The sequence below is a fragment of the Stegostoma tigrinum genome, chromosome 12, assembly GCF_030684315.1.
Source record: "Stegostoma tigrinum isolate sSteTig4 chromosome 12, sSteTig4.hap1, whole genome shotgun sequence".
NCBI classification, from domain to species: domain Eukaryota; kingdom Metazoa; phylum Chordata; class Chondrichthyes; order Orectolobiformes; family Stegostomatidae; genus Stegostoma; species Stegostoma tigrinum.
This window is the reverse complement of record NC_081365.1, coordinates 20,449,374-20,472,952: the sequence shown is the minus strand read 5'-3', so window position 1 is coordinate 20,472,952 and position 23,579 is coordinate 20,449,374. Positions and strand designations below refer to the sequence as shown.

General features: G+C 41.1%; 1 protein-coding gene across 5 annotated transcripts in view; it reads left to right on the top strand.

The window, feature by feature from the left end:
- The window catches only part of morc3a (MORC family CW-type zinc finger 3a), a 60,747-nt gene that overhangs the window by 19,712 nt on the left and 17,456 nt on the right, over positions 1-23,579 (top strand). For 2 of the 5 annotated variants that reach the window (XM_059650170.1, XM_059650174.1), the window contains exons 11-16: positions 2,937-3,065; positions 5,640-5,714; positions 9,312-9,366; positions 13,281-13,349; positions 14,465-14,563; positions 22,899-23,116. In XM_059650170.1, the coding sequence (XP_059506153.1) occupies positions 2,937-3,065; positions 5,640-5,714; positions 9,312-9,366; positions 13,281-13,349; positions 14,465-14,563; positions 22,899-23,116 (645 nt within the window). The remainder of the gene's footprint in view (positions 1-2,936; positions 3,066-5,639; positions 5,715-9,311; positions 9,367-13,280; positions 13,350-14,464; positions 14,564-22,898; positions 23,117-23,579) is intronic. The other 3 variants (XM_059650173.1, XM_059650171.1, XM_059650172.1) reach the window with 3 other exon arrangements.

Below are 23,579 nucleotides of genomic sequence, written 5' to 3'. Positions count from 1 at the left end.
TCCAGATCATAGCAATACTCTTTGGGCATTTGGAGATGGGTAATAAAGTCTCTGGCCTAGCCAGAGACTCCCATATTCTGTGAATGAATAATAAAAATATAACTGACTCCTTCAATTCCCATGCAGCTTCCTAACCCTTTTGTGAAGTGTGTACAATTCATGTTTGAATGCCAAGGTTTGTTCAGTCTGGACGAGTGCAAATCTAAATTGCTGGGAGGTTTTTTTCTTTTAACGTTTAGTTTCTGTAACATTGAAGACAATTGTTGCGGTTGTTTGGCTCGCCGAAGTGGTTTGTTGTTCCCCAGATGTTTCATTACCCTGCTGGGTAACATTCTCGGAATTCCTGTGCTTGTCTCTGCTTGAGCTGTCCCAGGATCTTGGTGTTGTCCCAATCAAACTGGTGATTTTCCGTATCCATGTGGGTGGAGATGAGTAAGTACTGGGCAGAGATTAGTCAGCAAGTCACCTCACTGAATGCACTCAGCCCAAGAGTTTCTCAATTCTCTCAGAACATAAGAAACCAGTATTCTCTTGCTAGTGGTATGTCAATCCATGCGAGCAGGGCAGTAACCTAAAATGACACCATGGTTTTGTCGTCGTCTATTCTTGTGTCCTGAGGGAATTGAGGAACTCTTGGGTTGAGTGGGGTGACTTGCTGACTGGTCTCTGTTGTAACTCCTTGCCTAGTCTACGTGATGACATGCCTGGCAGGGAGACTATGGTTCTGAGGGGTGCTTCCGGGAGGCCGTAGGATTGGGGGCTTTAAACACTGGAAAGATCACTAAAACAAGAACAAGACCCAAATGACACCATCTCCACAGATAACATGCTGAAATGACCGGACCTATGCCTCACAACCTACTTTACCTTTAATGGCCAAATATATGAACAGATCAACAGGATGCCCATGGGGGCCACCCATCTCTGGACTAATAGAGATGCAGTGATGCAGAGACTTGAAAGCATGGCACTTCAACTAATCCAACTGAAACGATCGATCCAATACGTGGACGACACCTTCGTCATTATTAAATGCGCCGAACTACAGGAAACACATGAACTAATAAACAACACTCTCACTGGGATCAAATTCACCAGGGAAGAGGAAAAGAATGAACAGCTCCCATTCCTGAACATCATGTTAGAACGCAGGACCAATGGGGAATTCCTGACAAAAGTACACAGAAAAGCCATACTTCAACAGCAACCACCCTAATACCCACAAACGAAGCTGCATGAAAACCCTATTTGAACAGGCAACAACAGACTGCAGCAACTGGAACTATGCCAAAAAGAAGAGGAGTACCTATTCCAAGTATTCAAAGACAACGGATACCCAAACAACTGGGTCAGACGATGCCTGTTACACAAACAACAACAGGAAGATACTGCATACACCAACGCACTCCTCACGCTACCTACCATACATCAAGGACACATCTGAACTGACTGCAAGGCTCCTACGGCCACTGGGCATCAGAGTAGCAAACAAACCCACTTCAACCCTACGCCAACTGCTAACCTGAACCTAAGACCAGTTGCCCACATTGGACAGAACCAACAAAATTCCTTGCAAAGACTGCGACAAACATTACATTAGACAAACTGGAAGAAAATTAGCCACAAAAGTACAGGAGCATCAACTAGCAACAAAAAGACATGACCAATACTTACCTATCTGCATCCACGTAGATAAGGAAAATTACCAGTTTGATTGGGACAACACCAGGATCCTGGGACAGACCAAGCAGAGACGAGCACAAGAATTCCGAGAAGCCTGGCTCTCCACTAATAAGGCCATCAATAAACAAAGAGTTAGACCCTAAATATAGTCCACTGCAAAGGAAAATTGAAGTGAGGTAATCCAGCTCAACAGACGCCAGAGTTTATATACCAGACAAGAAAACACAACAGCGCTTCATCGGAGGCCACACTGTTGATGTTACCCAGCATGGTAATGAAATGTCTGCGGAACAACAAACCAACTCAGCAAGCCAACCAACCATAACATCCACAACTTGAGATGCAAATCTACTCAAAAACCTTAGAAAAGCACGCAATCTTGAATAGTTGGTTTCACAGACTTAAAATAATTGGCCAAACATCTAGGGGAAAATGTCAAAAAGTTTCAAAGTTGTGAAGGTCTAAAACATGATTTAAAAAGGTGCTGAAATTAGATTTTCATCGGAATCTTTAAAAAGAAATTGAGTCTGTACATGAGCACTAATGCACAAGGTTGTGGAGAAAAGCTAGCTGTTGACGTAAATTGAATAGCCCTTTCAGTGTACTGGTGCAGGCTGAGTGGCTTCATTCTGTGAAGCCACTCAGATCATTCTATGAAGATAGTTCTGTCTTGCATGATACTGCAGAGTTCTAACATGGGTCTGGAATCTGATTTCAGAAGTTGATCTTGTAAATGTAAAACTTTAATGAACATTTACTGTCAAAAAAAATTGTACTTACGCCGCACTTTAACAGCATTTTTGCATTTATAAACTTTTATTTCAACATTTAAAGCTGAAAAATTGTAAATTGGTTCCAATCAACATACAATTAGTGGATTCAATCAAACATTCATTGCTTTTACTTCTCCAGAAATTGTCTAAAGTTCCTTCTGAAATATTTTTGTTTGCTGTTTTCTCAGCTAAACTTTCTAAGGGCCACAATAAGGGTTTAAACAAAACAGCCAAGAAAAATGCAAACATCAAGAGTAAAATTATCCACTGAAATATGACACTGATTTATGACACATAAGCATCTTACACTTGGGTGCTGGAAATTAAGTATCTTGCTGTGAGTCAGTTTCACAGGAGATTTTATAGATAAAATTCAACGCAGTTTTGTTTATGGTTTGCAATTTATTTCTGCCTTTTGAATTCATAAGTGTATAGTATTTTTCCAAGTGTAGACTGTACATTAACTTTTTTATTTTGCAGGAAGCTTCCTGATCAAGTTTGGGCTCAATGTGATGGCTGTTTAAAATGGCGAAAGCTTCAAGATGGGATTGATCCAGATATGCTGCCTGATAAGTGGTTCTGCAGCATGAATCCAGATCCATCTTTTAGGTAAGAACCATTCAATATTAGTTTCATATATTTATGTCAAAACAGCATTCTATTTCTCTATTTTACATGAGGGCCAATCGCAAAGCACCATGTCAAAAGAAGATTCGAAAAGGAGAGAACATTGAAATAATAATTAGGCAAACTTGGGGATTAGAGGTCTGTAAGCTTCAGGTCATATTATCTCATTATTTTTGGACAACTATGCACTTCTTTCTTCATCAATTCTTTTGTCTTTTCAGTTGTTTATAATTTCCTTTATGTTCCCAGATGTATACATTTAATCTAGAGCTGCTTTTTATTTCGTACAAAGGACTCTCTGAAGTGTCGGTGTGTTGAGTTGATTTTTAAACCTATTCCCTTGTTTTAGAAAAATAAAAACAAGGAGCAGGATTAGAACATGCAGCTCTCAAACCTGCTCTGCCATTAGAGAAGATCGTGGCCAATCTGATTGTAACCTCAAATCCATATTTCCACTTGCCCCTAATAACCTTTCACCCACTTGCCTAACAAGAATCGACACATTTCTGCCTTAAAATTGTTCAAAAACTGCCTTCGTGAAAAGGAAGTGGAAGCAGAATCCCAAAACAAATGCAGTGCTGGAGAAACTCATCTGGTCTGGCAGCGTCTGTGGAGAGAGAAACCAAGTGAATGTTCTGAGTGTCTCCTTCAAAACTGACAGGGGTAGGAAATTGTTTTTATTTACTTTCAATAGGGGTGAAGGGAACAGATGATGTAGATGCCTAATGCAGAAAACAAATGGATTTTTAAGGATGATAGAGAAACAGAGATGTCAAATGGGTGTGAATTAAAGTGTGAAAGAGAGAATGGGTCCGGTCTGTTCAGAGCAAAGCCATGAAGACGCAAGTAATACTGTACTTAGCTGTGGGGGTCTGGGTGTGAGTGGTTGGTCGGGGGAGGGAATAAGTGGAGGAAAATGGAGAATAGGCGTGATGCAGTCTGGATCTGAAGTTGTAGAATTCAATCTCCAGGCCTAGGTGCTGTGAAGTGCCTAAAGGGAAAATGAGGGTTGTTCACGAGCTTGTGTTATGCTTTCTTTGGAATATTGCAGCAGGCCCAAGGTTGCTGTCGTGCTAATATTTCTGTAGCTGTCATGTCCACAACCCCAGCAAGACCGACTTTGTTCACAGTTTGGATGAAGACATGCACCAGCACTCTGCCTGTGTACGCACATGAATTTCCAAAAGACGTTTATAAACAAAATGGAAACAGAGACCATTTGATGCCTCATTCAAGGCTGGACATGGGAATAATGAAGTATCAAACTTTTATGGAATATGTGTACTATAATCACAGATCTTCCAAGTCCAGTTTATTTAATGATTTTGTGGCTTTAATTATTTATAAATGGAGTTTTTTTTTAAAAAAACTTATTGCCAAAAGCTTGTATGGCAAAAAGAAAAGTGGGTAATGAGTAAATTTGCTGGTGATAGCTACAAGTCTTTTCCTACATTCACTTCACCTAAACTCTGGTTTGTGATCAGTGTTCAAGCTAAAACCTCATTTTTGGATGACTTTTCTCTCAAAGGCATCTTTTGCACAAGTTACAGTTACTGGAGAGATAGTAAAAACTACTGAAGTTGGAGGAGCAAAAGGCCAGGCAGCATCCGAGGAGCAGAAAAGTTGATGTTTCGGGTCTGATGCTGCCTGGCCTGCTGTGCTCCTCCAGCTCCACGCTGTGTTACAATTCCTGCAGTTCTCGTGTGTGTGGATTTATAGAACAGCATATAGTACCTCCGTTATCCGCAAACTGCTTCTTTTGACAATTCTTTTGGCACTACTTTCCTGACTTCTATTATTAGAAAATTAGCATTTTGAAGAAAAGTGGTCATGTTTGAAGGGTCTAGGCCCGAAACGTCAGCTTTTGTGCTCCTGAGATGCTGCTTGGCCTGCTGTGTTCATCCAGCCTCACACTTTGTTATCTTGGAATTCTCCAGCACCTGCAGTTCCCATTATCTATGTTTGGAGAATGGTCTGCATTATGTGGAAGAGTTTTACTGCAGGTGCACAAATTCCATTCTGGAATTTTTTTTAAAGCAATGTAGTTTTCATGACAAATACGCTTTTTGTGAAAAAGACCTCGTGCTATAATGATGCTTTTTCCGTATTTCAAATTTGGCTGTTTTTTTAAAGTTTGGAAATATGCGAGTATTTGAGAGATGATTTACAAATTATTAAAGAAAAAGTATTTTTCTGTGTTTGTTTGAAATTTAATTCGCTGCAGAATATAGTGCAAGTGGATTAATTTAGGTGCAAGTTGTTTAAAGAATGCATAAGAGTGCAGTTTAAATGATTACATCCATGCTGTTTTTTTTCTTTAGTTCAAATCAAACATGTAAAACCACAAATGTTGAATATGTTCCTGTAAAAGTGGAACACAGGAAATGTGTGGTAATCCAGCATTTGAAAGTTAATGATAGAGCAATGCTTTACATGGAACCCCTCATCACGAAGGATGTCACAAGATGTTAATCTATTGCTTTCTAAGATGTTGCTGGTGTTTTCTGCCTTCATCTATCAACTTGCTTTTGATTGAATGTTTGTTTTCTTGCTTAGGAGCTGCAGTGTTCCAGAAGAACCTGAAGATGCTATTGATGTTACTCCCAGTTACGAAAAAACATATAAAAAGCTGTAAGTTTTTTTTCCTGATGGAAGGTTTTACATTATTGACCTGATACGTTAAATGCTGCTGTAGGTCTTTAACCTTACAGCCCTGTACATGACTATCTTTTAGACCAAAATGCATTCTTAAATTTGTAACTAAATCATGGACTTAAAAGTATGTTTCAAACATGGACTTGATCAGGTTGATAAAGTATAGTTTGTTTCTTTTCTCCACGCCTTTATACTGTGTATCAGTGGGTTCCGTGGTGTTTCTCTGCAACTGTTGGTCCCGTGTTTCCACCTGCGTTGTCAGTATAGTAAGTGATTAGAAGTCATATTGAAGCAACCTATAGGGCATATAAAGCGCATACCCTGGTGAGAGTGGTAGTTCCCAGAATGGAGTGGGGGGAAGGAAAGATTCATATACCCGTCCAATTGTTCTTTTGATAATAATGGTGTCTACGTTTAGAACATAGAACATTACAGCACAGTACAGGCCCTTCGGCCCTCGATGTTGTGCCGCCCTGTCATACCGATCTCAAGCCCATCTAACCTACACTATTCCACGTACGTCCATTTATGTTGTTTGGATCATTTCGACTGGATTACAGAGTTATGGGAATGGAATGGGATGCTTCTTGGAGAGTTGGTGCAGACCTGATGAGCCAAATGGACTTTCTGTGCATTGTAGGAATTCTGTGTTTCTATGGTTGAGGAAATTTGATTTTTTCTTTGAAAGACATCCTCCAAGGCTTTTACATGGTGGAAAATGAAATGTTATTTTCTTTGATTGGGAAAATTAACATGAAATTTTGACGGAGCAACAGTGACATATTTCCTGACTTGGAGCTAACTTGCTCCTCCTTCGGTGTTGCTGGGTCAAAATCCTGACACTCGCTTTCTGATAGAGCATTTGGCTTACTGAATAGACCGCAGTGGTTCAAAAGGCAGCCCACCATCATCTTCTCCAGGGAAATTGGTGATTGGCAATAAATACCAGTCCAGCCAACGAAGCCCTCGTCCCCAAACGATTAAAAAGAAATTATGATAGTGAAAGTGAAAACGATGTTGAAAGAAATTTTTTGACACCCAGGATTGTTCCATTACATAAAACATCATGAGTAACACTGACCTTCCCATTTACAAATACTTGAAAAACCTGCCGAGAAGATGCTTAGAGTGATGGCCAGTCTGGCAAAAGAATGGCTAGTATTTGTGTCGCTGATTTGCTCAAGACAGGGACAATGTGACACCCTGTTCCACAATTGAAAATAGCTACAAGGATACAGCTCAGGCTGCATTTATTTATTATATGTATAGATTACTTGGATAAGGAAAGTGAATGTACTACAGCCAAAGTAAGAGAGTTTTATTAAACCAATGTTAAAGATTTAATGTAAAATTGCTGGTATAATGCCTTTCATTTGCCTAAAAGTTTCCACTTTCTACTATTGAATGCATGTATGCAAGAAACAAAAATAACAATTGTTTTGGAACATCAACCTCCTTAGATTATGGAAAAATTCCGGACACTTAGAAAGCTGTCAGTGTAATATCTTTATTTGTAAAGTGATTTGGGAACAAAAACAGGTAACTACAGGCCAGTCGGCTTAATGTCTGTTATTGGAAAAAGTTAGTCTATTATAAAGAATGTAACTGCAGACCGTCCAGAAATACAGGATGATCAAGCAGAGTTAGCATAACTTCATACAAGAGAAACCACACCTAACAACTTGACTAGAGTTCTTTGAGGAGGTAGCAAGCAGGATAGATAATGGGTATGCTATGGATCTGATCCATTTGGATTTTCAGAAGCCATTTGATAAACTACTATGCTAAATAAGATGGAGGGTGGATGTTAGCATGGATAGGGGATTGGCTAACTAATGAAAGACAGTGTAAGAGCCATTTTCAGGATGAACCTGGTGGTGTGTCACAGGGAATAGTGCTCGGGCTGCATTTATTTTTATACGTATAGATTACTTGGATAAGGAAAGTGAATGTACTACAGCCAAAGTAAGACAGTTTTATTAAAACAATGCAAGGCACTAGTAAGACCACAGCTTGAATACTTTGAATGATTTGGAGCCCCTTTATCTAAGGAAAGATATATTGACATTGACAGCAGTCCAGAGAAAGCTCTTTTGGCTGATACCAGCTGTTGGAGGGACTGTCTTATGAGGAGAGGTTGAGTGCTTTGGGGCTATACTGGTTGGAATATGGAAGAATGAGAGGTGACCTCATTGTAACATTCAAGGTTCTTACAGGACTTGACAGGATGCGTGTGTAAAGGTTGTTTTCCCTTACTGGAGAGTCGAGTACCAGGGGGCATAATCTCAGAATATGGGGTTGCATGTTTAAGGCGAATTTCTTCTCTGAGGATAGTGAATCTGGAATTCTTTACTGTAGGGCCTGTTGAGACTAGGTTACTAAGTATATGAAATGTGGATTTTTAATTATTAAGGGAATCGAAGGTTATAGGGAAAAGCAAGAAATGATCTCATTGAATGGTAGAGCAGATTTGATGCACTGATTGGCCTGCTTCTGCTCCGACATCTTATGAGAGACAAACTACAGCATGATTCTAACCATGATCCCATTATGTATGGCTGCCCTCTGCAAAATGTTGCAGGAGGCAGCTCATTTCCCTGATTGGTATCTTGAGAACATTGAATGGATAAACACACTAGACTACCATTACTACCAAAGTTTCCTGTCTTACAAAAGCTTATAATACTTTGCCACAGGTAATGGTTGACACCACCGTAATTTCTAAGGCAAGATTGGATAAATATTTGAGAAACGGGTTGATTATAAGGACTTGGAGAGAAGAGAAAGCTCATATGAATTTTAGATTGATCAAGCCAATTAGATGTATCTCCAACTTCTAGAGTCATATAGCATGGAAACCGACCCTCTGGTGTAACCAACCCATGCCAAACTTTTTGTTTGTAATTCTGTAGTTTTAATTCTTATTCAGACCATAAGAAGACTAGGATTTTTTTCCGTAAAGCATTGTTCAAATGTAGAATGCATGCAAAGTTAAGCACTTCAACAGAGAAACTGAAGATATATATGTAAAAGCAGCAAAATGAAATGAGAATTGATCACCTCGTGAGAGTGACAGCAGACTCAATGGGCCAAATAACATTTTTCTTGGCTGAATTTCTAAAGTCTGAGATTCCTGATTGCTGTCTACTTGCCTCTGCTGGAAGTGTGTGTCTGTATGGGCAAGAGTGAATTCGTGTGATGGCTTCCCCTGTTTGAATAGCCTACTCAAGCTTACTATCCAGGCAGGCCTGTGAAGAATTGCCATTTGGGTGAGGTATAAGAGAGCAGCTGTCTGATATGAACCAAACATTAATATATCAGGAAAGGTGACAGAGGACATTGTGAAAAGGCCCATTTCTGTATCAAAACAACTGACTTCCCTGGTTAAAAACCACAGAATAGTAAATCAGCTAAGTAATGTTGCAGCTGTTTTATGACAACTGGGTCTCTAGGGATTTAGAATGCTTTTAAATTGCACAATTTGTGCTTATCTTATGATACATATTTTGCAGGTAATAGTTTAGTTTTATAGGTTTTCTTCGTATCAATGTAACCTATTATGGGTTATTCCAGAGAACAAAGAAATCGTGAGAAAAACCGACGGCGATTAATCGATCAAGACAAACAGGCAAGCTAACTTATTATGTCACCATGTTATTAATGAGTCAACTTATAGTTTCTGCTTGTCCAAACCAATGTTAAAGATTTAATGTAAAATTGCCGGTATAATGTCTTTCATTTGCCTAAACGTTTCCACTTTCTACTATGGAAAGCATGTATGCAAGAAACGAAATTTATGATTGTTTTGAAACTCAGTAGGCCTGGCAGCATCAATAGAAAGAAAGATAGACAAACAACAGGAGACCCAGCACTGATACCTGTGGAACACCAACTGTCACAGGCCTCCAGTCTGCAACAATCCTCCTCCACCACCACCCTTTGTCTCCTACCGTCAAGCCAATTTTGTATCCAATTGACAAGCTCTCTCTGAATCACACGTGATCTAACTTTACTAACCAGTCTACCATGCAGAATCTTGACGAAGGCTTTACTAAAGTCCGTGTAGACACCACCTACCATTCTGCTGTCATCAATCGTTTTGCTTACATCTTCAAAAAAACTCAAACAAAAAACAGGCAAAACTCAGCAGGTCTAGCAATATGCATGGGAAGATAGCAGAGTTAATGTTTCAAGTCTGGTGATTAAGTCAGATGAAGAGTCACTGGACTCGAAACATTAACTCTGCTATCTTCCCACAGATATTGCTAGACTACCTGAATTTCGCCAGTGATTTTGGTTTGAGTTTTGTAAAAATGGAGCAAAACGATTGATAAGAACAGAATGGTAGATGATGTTTACAAGGACTTTAGTAAAGCCTTTGACAAGGTTCTACATGGTAGACTATTTAATAAAGTTAGATCACATGGAATTGAGGGAGAGCTTGTCAATTGGATACAGTATTGTCTCCTACTGTGAAGCCAAAGTCTGGTGGAGGTTTGTTGCCGACTGGAGGCCTGTGACAGTTGGTGTTCCACATGTATCGGTACTAGGTCTCCTGTTGTTTGTCGTTCACATAAATAATTTGGTTGAGCATTTAGGAGACATGGTTAGTAAGTTTGCAGATAATACTAAAATTTGGAGTTGTAGTCAATAGTGAAGAAAACTATCTAAGATTACAAGTAGACCTCGATCAATTATTCCAATAGGCTGAAGAGTGGCAGATGCAGTTTAATTTGGATAGATGCCAGATATTGCTTTTTGGTAAAGCATACTTGAGCAGGACTTGTACACTTAATGGTAGTGCCTTGGGTAACGTTGTAGAATAGAGACACCCTAGGGGTTCAGATATATAGTTCTTTCAAAGTTCCATCACATGTAGACAGGATGTTAAGAAGGCATTTAGCACGCTTGCCTTCATTGCTCAGACCATTGAGTATAGGAGTTGGGCTGGCATGTGAAATACTGTGTACAGTTCTGGTCACTCTACTAATAAGAAGAATGTTATTAAATTGGAGAGGGTTCAGAAAAGTTTTTTCAGGATGTTGCCAGGACTGGAGCGTTGGAGTTAGATTGGGAGGCTGGATGGACTGGAAATTTTTTCCCTGGAGCATTGGAAGTTGAGGGGTAACCTTTTGAGGTTTATAAAATCAGGAAGGGCACAAACAAGATGAATAGCAAAGGTCTTTTCCCTAGGAGTATAAAATGTCGTGACATACTTTTAAGGTGAGAGGCGAAGGATATAAAAGGGACCTGAGGCTCGACATTTTCTCCGAGAGCAGTTCATATGAGGAATGAAATGCCAGAGGAAGTGGTAGATGTAAGTATGGCTACAACATTAAAAAGACATTTGGACAGGTACACACATAGGAGAGGTTAAAGGGATATGAGCCAAATACAGGCAAGGAAGACTAGTTTAATTTTGAGAACATGGTCAGCATGAACATGTTGGACTGAAGGCTCTGTTTCCATGCTGTATGACTCCACCTCCAGCTTCTGCAGTTCTGAGAGTCATAGAGCAGTACAGCATGGAAACAGACCCTTTGTTCCAACTCATCTGTGCTGACCAGATATCTAAATTAATCTAGCCCCATTTTCCAGCATTTGGCCCATATCCCTGTGAACCATTTTTATTTATGTACCCATCCAGACACTTTTTAAACGTTGTTGTAATTGTACCAGCCTCCACCACTTCACCCTCTGTGTGGAAAAAATGCCCATTAGATTCCCTTTAATTCTTTCCTCTCTTACCTTAAAGCTGTGCCCTCTCGTTTTGGACTCCTCCGCACTGGGGAAAAAACACACTCTGGCTATTCACTCTGCCCATGCCCCTTTATAATTTTATAAAACTGTATAAGGCCATCTCCTCAGCCTCTGATGCTACAGGATAAAAGTCCCAGCCTATTCAGCCTCTCCCTATAGCTCAAACCTTCCAGCCCGAGCAACATCCTTGTAAATCTTTTTGGTACCCTTTCAAGTTTCATAACATCTTTCCTATAGGCTGGAGACCAGAACTGAACTATTCCAAAAGTGTCCTAATCAATGTTTGTAACATGACCTTCCAACCTCGTAAACTTATGCACTGATCAACAAAGGTAAGTGTACCAACTGCCTTCTTCGTTGTCCTGTCTACCTGTGACTCTACCTTCAAGGAACTATGAACCTGCACCCCCCCCAAGGTCTCTTTATTCAGCACACGCTCCCCAAGACCCTGCCATTAAATGTATAAGTCCTGTCCTGATTTGCCTTTGTGAAATGGAGCACCTTACATTTATCTGAATTAAACTCCATTTGCCCCGTTGTACTCGAAGATAACCTTCTTCGCTGTCCACTACACCACCAATTTTGGTGTCATTTGCAAACATACTAACCTTTCTAAGCACTAGACACCGATCCTTGTGGCACAGCACTGGTCACAGGCCTCCAGTCTGAAAAACAACGCTCCACCACCACCCTCTGTCTCCTGCCTTCAAGCTGATTTAGTATCCAAGTGGCTAGCTCTTCCCAGATTCCATGTTACCTAACCTTTACTAACCAGCCTACCTTGCGGAACCTTATCGAACACTTTGTTCATAAAAGTAATATCCACTGCTCTACTTTCATACATCTTCGTCATGTCTTCTAAAATTTCAAGTTACTGAGGTGCAATTTCCCACCCAAAAAGCCTTGTTGACTATCACAAATCAGTCTTTGCCTTTCCAAATACATGTAAATAGTTTCCCTCAGAATTCCCTCTAACAACTTGCCCATCACTGACATCACGCTACCCGATCAGTAGTTCCCTGGCTTTTTCTTACAACCGTTCTTAAATAATGGCACCACATTAACCGCCCTCCAGTCTTCCGGCACCTCACCCATGGCTATCAACGATAAAAATAACTCAACATGGGGCCAGCGGTCTCTTCCCTAGCTTCCCACACAATTCTGGAATATGCCTGATCAGGCCCCAGGAAATTATCCAACTTCATGTGTTTTAAGATGCCCAGCACCTCCATCTCTGTAATATGGACATTTTTCAAGATACCACAGTTTATTTCTCCAAGTTTTCTAGCTTCCATACCCTTCTTCAGAGTAAATACTGACACAAAATACTGATTTAGTATCTCGCCCACCTTCTGCAGTTCCACAGAGAGGCTGAATAGGCTGGGATTTTTATCCCTGTAGCGTTCGAGATCTTGTTGATCTTTAAGGGGCATTATTTTCTTCCTTAGTTACTCTTTTACCCTGCAAGAATTAGGGACAGAATAGGGTCTCTTATTCTTTGTTTTATTGTATGTGTGTGAAGACTTTTTTGTGGTAGAATAGAAATTGTTTATTCCTTCCTTTCTCCTTCAGATGCCCAGAATTGTGGGTTCAGAACTGAGTTTTATTCATCTTTTTGTCTTGCTGAAAAAGTTTGCCAGAAATTGATGTTCTCCAAATTTTTTTTTACTTTAATTGCTATTGTGTCAGAGTGCCATAATTACAAAGCTGATTTTCAACTGGTGCAAAAATAATGAAGTATTGACTTTGGTTTGTTGCTGAATTCTGATCTTGTTCTCCCAGCAGAAATATTTAGAAGAGCAGCTCAAACTAAAGGAGCAAGAACTTCAAGAGGAGAGAAGGAAACAACAGGTAATGTTTTAAGGGGCAGGAGTTTGGGATATTCTTCCTGAATGCTTTGTAGAATGTTCTTAAAGACTTTTGAGGATTATCCATTTTTTATATGACTAGTTTTATAATAGAGGTGTAGAGTTTGCAGTCAGCAATCCAGGCACAGTTTTCACTTGGTTGTGCAAAGTTTGTGAATTGAATTTGATTCTTAGGTTTTCAGTCACTTGTGAATACCTGTGAATTTGTAAATCTTCCATGAACCAGCACTATTATGTGGTGTTTAAGAATGTAAGTCTTTTATTTTCATATTAAAAGTGATTCCTTGATTATAGTTGAGTGAAAATGTAGTCTTAAGTTTAGAAGAGAAATTCTCAGCTACAAGAGCATTTTCAGTTATTTTATTCAAGTTAAAACATTGGTCTTGGATACACTGTTCTTTTCCCTCAAAACAGAATGTGAAATTTAATGATATTGAAGTCAGTGTTGCTTAGATGTGCTTTTTACCATGAGGTCATTAATTCATTTACTAATAATTACAAATAATTTTTCACATTTAAAAGTTTTTCAATAATGTTCATTAATGTACTTACACTTAAAGGTAAAATGATTTTATATTTTGAACCCCATTGAAGAGCTGCAGATGGGCACAATTAGCAGAGGTTTGCCGCATTGGTTTAATCTCTGACCATAACCAGTGTAATGGATGGGATCGGCTTTTAATGCAGTAATTAAAATATCGAATTTGGTTTGGTTAAATGTGATTTGCGATTGAAATTCCTAGATTGTTTCTGTTGTTTAATTGATTTCAAGTGAATTGTTTTGAAAAGTGAAGGCAACCTATAAGAAACTTCAAAGTGAAGTGTTTTAGATGTCATTACTACACGTAGTCGTTAGTTTACAGTCAAGACTTCAATTTAGCAACTTTGGTCATGGTTGGATTTGTATTTTGGTTAAGGTGTGTATTGGTTAGTGTGATTTAATACTATCCTTGATGAAGTGTTCAAAATGAACCCCATGAAACTATTAAACTTAATAAAGAAAAAGATTTATGTGAACAACAGTGAGTTGGAAGGAGCTGAAACAAATTGAAATACAGAGACAAAATTAAGGAGACTATTTGTCTGTTTGATTCACAGCAGAATATGGATCTACGGAACATCATACAGAAGTATAATAAGGAAGCTGATGCTCTTAGAAAGGAACAGGAATTATTGCAGCAAAATCTACAAGCAAAGGTACTGTTATTAAATATTTAATATGCAATAAAGTATTAATTCTTGCCTCGTTACAGCTCTATGTCCAGCTCTACGACCACCCCAACACATTGCAAAGGTAAAAACGTTGAATTTGTTCTTACACCACACGTTTAAGGAACATTAGAACATAGAACAGTACAGCACAGAACAGGCCCTTCAGCCCACAATGTTGTGCCGACCATTGTTCCTCATGTATGCACCCTCAAATTTCTGTGACCATATGCATGTCCAGCAGTCTCTTAAATGTCCCCAATGACCTTGCTTCCACAACTGCTGCTGGCAATGCATTCCATGCTCTCACAACTCTGTGTAAAGAACCCGCCTCTGACATCCCCTCTATACTTTCCCCCAACCAGCTTAAAACTATGACCCCTTGTGTTAGCCATTTCTGCCCTGGGAAATAGTCTCTGGCTATCAACTCTATCTATGCCTCTCATTTATCTTGTATACCTCAATTAGGTCCCCTCTCCTCCTCCTTTTCTCCAATGAAAAAAGTCCGAGCTCAGTCAACCTCTCTTCATAAGATAAGCCCTTCAGTCCAGGCAGCATCCTGGTAAACCTCCTCTGAACCCTCTCCAAAGCATCCACATCTTTCCTATAATAGGGCGACCAGAACTGGACGCAGTATTCCAAGTGCGGTCTAACCAAAGTTTTATAGACCTGCAACAAGATCTCACGACTCTTAAACTCAATCCCCCTGCTAATGAAAGCCAAAACATCATATGCTTTCTTAACAACCCTGTCCACTTGGGTGGCCATTTTAAGGGATCTATGTATCTGCACACCAAGATCCCTCTGTTCCTCCACACTGCCAAGAATCCTATCCTTAATCCTGTACTCAGCTTTCAAATTCGACCTTCCAAAATGCATCACCTCGCATTTATCCAGGTTGAACTCCATCTGCCACCTCTCAGCCCATCTCTGCATCCTGTCAATGTCCTGCTGTAGCCTACAACAGCGCTCTATACTGCCAATGACACCTCCAACCTTCGTGTCGTCTGCAAACTTGCTGACCCATCCTTCAATCCCCTCATCCAAGTCATTAATAAAAATTACAAACAGTAGAGGCCCAAGGACAGAGCCCTGTGGAACACCACTCACCACTGACTTCCAGGCAGAATATTTTCCTTCTACTACCACTCGCTGTCTTCTGTTGGCCAGCCAATTCTGTATCCAGACAGCTAAGTTCCCCTGTATCCCATTTCTCCTGACCTTCTGAATGAGCCTACCATGGGGAACCTTATCAAATGCCTTGCTGAAGTCCATATACACCACATCCACAGCTTGACCCTCATCAACTTTTCTAGTCACATCCTCAAAGAACTCAATAAGGTTTGTGAGGCATGACCTGCCCCTCTCAAAGCCATGTTGACTGCATTTAATCAAGCCATGCTCTTCCAGATGGTCATAAATCCTATCCCTCAAAATCCTTTCTAACACCTTGCAGACGACAGACGTGAGACTTACTGGTCTGTGATTGCCGGGGATTTCCCTATTTACTTTCTTGAAGAGAGGAATTACATTTACCTCTCTCCAGTCCTCAGGTACGACTCCAGTGGAGAGCGAGGATGCAAAGATCTTCGCAAGTTGCGAAGCAATTTCATTTCTCGCTTCCCAAAGCAGCCGAGGACAAATCTGGTCCGGGCCTGGCGACTTGTCAATCTTAATGTTTGACAAAATTTTCAGCACATCAGCTTCCTCTATCTCTATCCATTCCAGCATGCACACCTGCTCTTCAAAGGTTTCATTCACTACAAAGTTCGTTTCTTTCGTAAAGACAGAAGCAAAAAAGTCATTTAGGGCTTCCCCTATCTCCTCAGGCTCCACACACAAGTTCCCTATGCTATCCCTGATCGGCCCTACTCTTTCTTTGACCATTCTCTTATTCCTCACATAAGTGTAAAATGCCTTTGTATTCTCCCTAATCCGTTCTGCCAAGCCTTTCTCGTGCCCCCTCCTGGCTCTCCTCAGACCATTTTTGAGCTCCTTCCTCGCCTGCCTGTAATCATCTAGAGCTGAGCTTGACCCTAGCTTCCTCCACCTTATGTAAGCTACCTTCTTTCTTTTGACGAGAAGCTCCACTGCTCTTGTCATCCAAGGTTCCTTTATCTTACCCCTTCTTGCCTGTCTCAGAGGGACATATTTATTCATCACTCGCAACAACTGTTCCTTAAACAGTCTCCACATGTCTATAGTGCCTTTACCATGGAACAATTGCTCCCAGTCCTCTTCCCCAATTAAATATCCTCCCATTTTGCCTCATCCTCTCCTTCTCCATAGCTATGTACAATATGAGGCAGTTATGGTCACTATCACCAAAATGCTCTCCCACCACAAGATCTGATACCTGCCCTGGCTCGTTTCCGAGCACCAAGTCTAGAATGGCCTCTCCCCTCGTCGGCCTGTCAACGTACTGAGTTAGGAAACCCTCCTGAACACACCTTACAAAAGCAGCTCCATTCAAATCTTCTACTCGAAGGAGGTTCCAATCAATATTGGGAAAGTTAAAGTCACCCATTACAACAACCCTACTACATCCGCACTTTTCCAAAATCTGCCGACCTATGCTTTCTTCAATCTCCCTGCTGCTATTGGGGGGCCTGTAGTAAACCCCTAACGAGGTGACTGCTCCCTTGCTGTTCCTAATTTCCACCCATACTGACTCGGTAGACAGATTTTCCTCGACAAAGGAAGCTTCTGTAGCTGTGATACCCTCTCTGATTAGTAGTGCTCCACCCCCTCCTCTTTTTCCCCCCTCCCTATTCTTTTTAAATGTTCTAAACCCTGGAACATCCAGCAACCATTCCTGCCCATGAGAAACCCATGTCTCTGTTATGGCCACAACATCATAGCACCAGGTACTGATCCATGCTCTAAGTTCATCACTTTTATTCCTGATACTCCTTGCATTAAAGCAAACTCACTTTAACCGATCCCTTGGTTCCTTCCCAGGAAAATCCTTCCCACTAGCTGGTCTACCTCTTGCTATTGCCTCACCTGCATCAACTCTCACCTCTGGTATACAGCTCAGGTTCCCACCCCCCTGCCATACTAGTTTAAACCCTCTCGAACTACTCGAGCAAACCTTCCACCCAGGACATTGGTCCCCTTCCAGTTCAGATACAACCCGTACTTCCTGTACAGGTCCCACCTTCCCCAGAAGGCATCCCAATTATCTACATATCTGAAGCCCTCCCTGCGCCACGTGTTAAGCTGCGCCCGCTCCCTGTTCCTCGCCTCGCTATCTCGTGGCACTGGTAGAAAACTAGAGAACACTACTCTGTTTGTCCTGCTTTGCAGCTTCCATCCTAACTCCCTGAAATCACTTTTTATATCCTCAATCCTTTTTCTGGCTATGTCATTAGTGCCAATATGTAACACGATTTCTGGCTGTTCGCCCTCCCCTTTTAGAACCTTGTACACCCGATTGGAGACGTCCCGGACCCTGGCACCAGGGAGGCAACATACCTTCCGCGAATCCTGATCCTGACCACAAAATCTCCTGTCGATTTCCCCTAACTATCCAGTCCCCTACCACGAGTACTTTTCTATTCTGCCCCCTTCCCTTCTTTGCCACAGTGTCAGGCTCAGTGCCAGAGAACTGACTACTACAGCTTTCCTCTGGTAGGTCATCCCACCCCAGCAGTATCCAAAACGGTATACTTATTGCTGAGGGGAATGCCCACAGGGGATCTCTGCACTGCCTGTCTGTCCCCTTTCCTCCCCCTAACTGTAACCCATCTATCCTTGTCCTGAGCCTTAGGAGTGACCAACTCCCGGTAACTCCTCTCAATTACCCCCTCTGCCTCCCGAATGATTCGTAGTTCATCCAGCTCCAGCTCCATTTCCCTAACACGGTTTTCAAGGAGCTGTAGCTGGGTGCACCTCCCGCAGATGTAGCCAGCGGAGACGTGTGCCATGTCTCCCAACTGCCACATTCTGCAGGAGGAGCAAGCAACTGCCCTAGCATCCATACCCCACTTATCTGAACACCACTCAGTACTAAAGTAGAAAGCTTAGTTCAAGTTGCTATAAAATTAATAACAAACTTATATTCAATAGAGAAAGTTTAGAATGAACCTTACCTTATTAACTAGGTTAGAGGAGGAGGGTGGGTGGGAGACACTACAGTTGTAGAGTCTCGGGTTTAGCCGCCTTGCTGATATTATGGTCACTGCTTTCCTTCCCGGCTGGTCCTTGTCACTTCCTCCGCTGCTCCCGCTCCTTCTGTGAAAGAGAAAACACCGCTGCCCGCTACCGGTAAGTAATTTTAAAAAAACTGCCTTACCTTAGCTGCAGTCTTCCGGATTTGTCTTACCTCCGCTGCTGCTCGCACTCAAAACCATTACAGCAAAAAGAAATCCACAGCTGTATGTCACTTATCAACAGAATTCATTGAGAAGCACTGTAGGTATAGGAGTACTGGGTAATTCCCAGAATTCACAAGGCAAATTGTAGTAACCGTATTGCTAGGCTGGCTAGGATGTACGACTCCAGGTATATTGGAGTCTAACCACTTGCTTTCTGGTATAAATTGTTCAGTGGATATTGTCTAAATAATCTCATATCAAACTTCCTGATGATTTTTCGGTAGTCATGAGTCTGTGATAGTGCATGAAATAACTTTTTCAATAATTTTACCACAACTAGTAATGATCTTGAAGATCATCAGTTCTGAGGAAGGGTCACCGGCCTGAAATGTTAACTCTTTTTTCCTTCACAGATGCTGCCAGACCAGCTGAGCTTTTGTTTTTGTTCCTGATTCACAGTATCCGCAGTTCGTTCAGTTTTTATGATCTTGAAGATTTTGGCTTTTGTCCTCTGTTTCGGTTGCTCCCTTTTTTTTTCAGTTCCCCTGCTCACCCCCTGTATTTTGTATAGGTTTAGTCAGCAGAGCTATCTCTTTGAAGTCATTAATACTTACTATTCATCCACATCACTCTTGTACTACTTTAGCATGTCAATGGCCTTTTGCTTTTGCATATTTACCGCCTGTTCCACTTGCTCCTTCAAGAACTTATTTTATATCATAAAATCCCTCACTTTTCCAGAACCCTTCAGATCTAAAGAAGAGTCTGTTACGTCTTGGAGTAGATTTGCAGCTCGAGTTGTGGATGTTGAGGTTGATTGGCTTACTGAGCTGGTTCGTTGTTGTTCCGTGGACGTTTCGTTACCATGCTGAGTAACATCTTCATTGCAGCCTCTGATGAAGCCTTGGTGTGTTTTCCAACCTGGTTTTTAAACTCTGGAGTCGTTGAGCTGGATTACCTCACTTCTGGTTTTCCTTCGCACTTGAGTGTAACTGGGGTCAAGTTCTATGTGTTTGTTGATGGCTTTCGTCGTGGAGTACCAGGCTTCTAGGAATTCCTGTGCTTGTCTCTGCTTTGCTTGCCCCAGGATCTTGGTGTTGTCCCAATCAAATTACTAGTTCTCCTTATCCATGTGGTTAGAGATGAGTGAATATTGTTCATGCCTTTTTGTAGCCAATTGGTGTTTGTGTACTCTTGTTAATTTCCTTCCTGTTTGTCCGATGTAGTGTTTGTCACCGTTTCTGCAGGGAAGCTTGTATATGACATTGGCCCTGTCCATAGTGGATAGTGGATCTTTGGTTTGGGTGAGCAGTTGTCATAGGGTTGATGTGAGTTTGTGTGCTTCTCTGATTCCCAGTGGTCATAGGAGTCTTGTGGCTAGTTCGATGTGTTCCTGATGCAAGTTAGCGTGATGAGTGTGTTGGGGCGTATAGTATCTTCCTGGTGTTGCTTGTGTAATAGGCATCTTCTGACCGAGTTTTTTGGCTATCCATTCTCCTTGAATAGCTGGAAGAGGATTCTTCTTTTTCTTGGTGTAGTTCTGTGCTGCTGCAGTGTGTTGCTGCCCGTTTAAATAATGTTTGTACACAGCTTCGTTTGTGTGTGTTAGGGAGGTTGCTGTTGAAGTTCAGTACTTGGTCAGTGTGTGTGGCTTTTCTGTGTATGTACTTGTGGAATTCCCTGTTTGTTCTGCCCTCTACCATGACGTCCAAGAATGGGAGCTGTTTGTTCTTCTCCTCCTGTCTGGTGAATTTGATTTCCAGTGAGGGTGTTGTTTATTAGTTTGTTTGTCTCTTCTAGTTTGGTCCATTTAATGATGACAAAGGTGTTATCCACATAACATATTATCCATAGTTTTGGTCGGATTAGTGGAAGGGCCGTACTTTCAGTCTTTGCATCACCACCTCGGCTATTAATCTGGAGATAGGTGATCCCATGGATGTCCCGTTGATCTGTTTGTATATTTGGCCGCTGAAAGTGAATTTGGTGGTGAAGCATTGTTCCAGTAGCTTCAGCGTGTTGTCTGCGGAGATGGTTTCACTGGAGTCTGGTTTTTGTTCTCTTAGTGCTGTCATTGTTTCCCTTACTAGTGGTATGTCTATTGATGTGAATAGGGCAGTGAAGGCAAACAATACCATGGTGTCATCGTCATCTATCCTATGTCTTTGCTGGAATTGAACTTTTGGGCTGAGTCGATTGAGTGGGGTGACTTGTTGACAAGGTGCCTCAGTGTCCTTTGTAGTTTCTTGGCTAATCTGTGTGATGGCATGCCTGGGAGTCACATTGGGCTCAAAACATTAACTGAGTAACCAGTATGAATGCAAAGGTGGAGATCAAAAAGGCAAATGTTCCTCAGCCGGAATGAATCTGTGCATGTATGGCTAATATTGTTAAATTGCATGCATGATAACCCCATCACAGTTGTGCATGCAGATGGCCCTTCTGAGACCAATGTTATGAGAGTGGGGATAAAGGTTGGATAGTAGTGCCTGCTGTTCAGTTGGGCAACAGAATGTGAGGCTCGAGCTGAATTTGGTCTTGAGGATGGGTGAATGTTGACAGTATCAAGGACCTTCTCTCCTCCCTGCACCTTCTCCAAAATGAAAACAATACTTACAGTTCCAAGGCACCTGCGCCTTGAGTTTCTGTGCTTGCGTACTCTTTTTTTTGCTACCTCAAAGTGGCATCCCTGTTTAAAAAAAACTGCCAAGTGTTAATGCTGTTTCTCTCTCAACAGAAGCTGTCAGGCCTGCCGAGTTTCTCCTGCACCTTCTGCTATTTCAGATTTCCAGCATCTGCAATGTTTTTCTTTCATTTGAGAATCTCTTGCAGTTAATGCTCCTGACCCCCTGAATTAATAGTATATTGACTCTTTGCAGTTTCCTCTCCATGAGGTGACAGCATTGTGGGTTTTACTTCTCCTGTCAGCATACAAAGAAAGCCAAGCTAGCAACCAAATTCACAAGCTATGAAGCAAATTAAATTTGTTCTCATAAAACAATGACTAGGGAACAACACTAGGACTTCCAAAAACTGAATTGATAAGATAGATTTTTAAACTAGATTTGAGATGGTTAAAAGGTAGTAGTTTTCATGGTTACAGAGGACAATGACAAGCTAAGAGGTGATAGAATGTTTTCACTGATCAGTTTGACTGCAACTAGTGGGCTTAAATTTTTAAGACTTCTCTAGAAGGACAGAGGAAAAGTGCCTTTATAAAGAAAATGAATAATGTGTTGTTACAGAGTTCCTAAATTCTTTTGCATTAAAATTGGATAGTTCCTTGAAAAAGAGAAACGTTACAAGTGCTGAGCAGGATATTGGGTTTGGACTATGTAACCTGTGAAGAAACCGCTTTTGTAGAGTTGGATGAACACAGCAGGCCAAGCAGCATCAGAGGAGCAGGAAGGCTGACGTTTTGGGCTCTACAGTTCTACACCTTGTTATCTCAGATTCTCCAGCATCTGCAGTTCCTACTATCCAAGAAAACACTGTTCCTAGTTTTATAAGTTGATTCTATGCATATTGATATTTATTTCCTTCATATACATTCTTCAAATCTAAAATCAAAGTGTTGGAGAAGCTTTGTGTCTGTCAGCGTTTGGAGGAGAGAGAAACAGAATTAATGTTTCAAGTCCACAGTGACTTCTCTTTGGAGCATCTAATCTGTTTCTGAATCTGTTCTTTTGTGATTGATTGATTTATAGTGTTGACTTGTTGACCTTCAGGTATATAGGAATGGAAGGTACTTCCAACATTGTTGCTCTTAAATTGATCCTGTTTATCAAAGTGGCGGTGGAATTCAAGAGCTAGGCAAATTTCACCTGGCATAACTTGATTTCTTTTCCCCTAAAGGGGTATTTTTGCATCCGGATAATTTATTCCAAGTTCTTTTCCTTGCCCGTCAATGTAAAAGTCTATTTGTCTAAGCAATAGTTATTGCCTGGAGTTAAATATTTAGTTCAGTTTTTATGATAATAAGAGTACACAGCTTTCAATTACAGAACCTTAAGGCCATGTTGCCGAGACAGATAAATCATCATGAAACCACCGAAGTAACTTCAAGTGCCCAGAATCTCACTAAATGGGTGGTCAATGGAGACAATACATTGAACATATCACCCAGCCCAGCAACAGCTACCATAACCTCGCCTGTGAGTAAACTTCAAATTGTGGAAGTTAAATCGCTATCAACGCCACAAATACCATCTAATGGTCAAAGGTTAGTGATATTTTGCATATTGTTCATGTAATCTGAGGACATTGTTTTAATGGGAACTCTCTGATCTCAGAAAAATTTCTGTGGAAACGTATGCATCAGAAATGTGTTTTAGTAAATTGTTCTTATAGGTTTATCAATTCCAACTGCACCAGGCAGGACACCAGTTTCTGTAGCTCCTTGCCTGGTCCTCCAAAGTCAAAGAGCACCATTCACAACTCCCCAGATGCTGAAGCGGTCTATATCCAAATGCAGCATGATCTGGACAATATCTGGGCTTGGTATGACGAGCGACAAGTCAAATTTATGCTACGAGTGTCAGGCAATGGGCATATACAACAAGAAGGAACCATTACCCCCTTCACACTCATTGCTGAATCCCCACTGTCAACATCCTGGAGGTTATTGTTGACCAGAAACACAACTAAACTAAACTGAACTAACTATATAAATACTGTGGATGCAA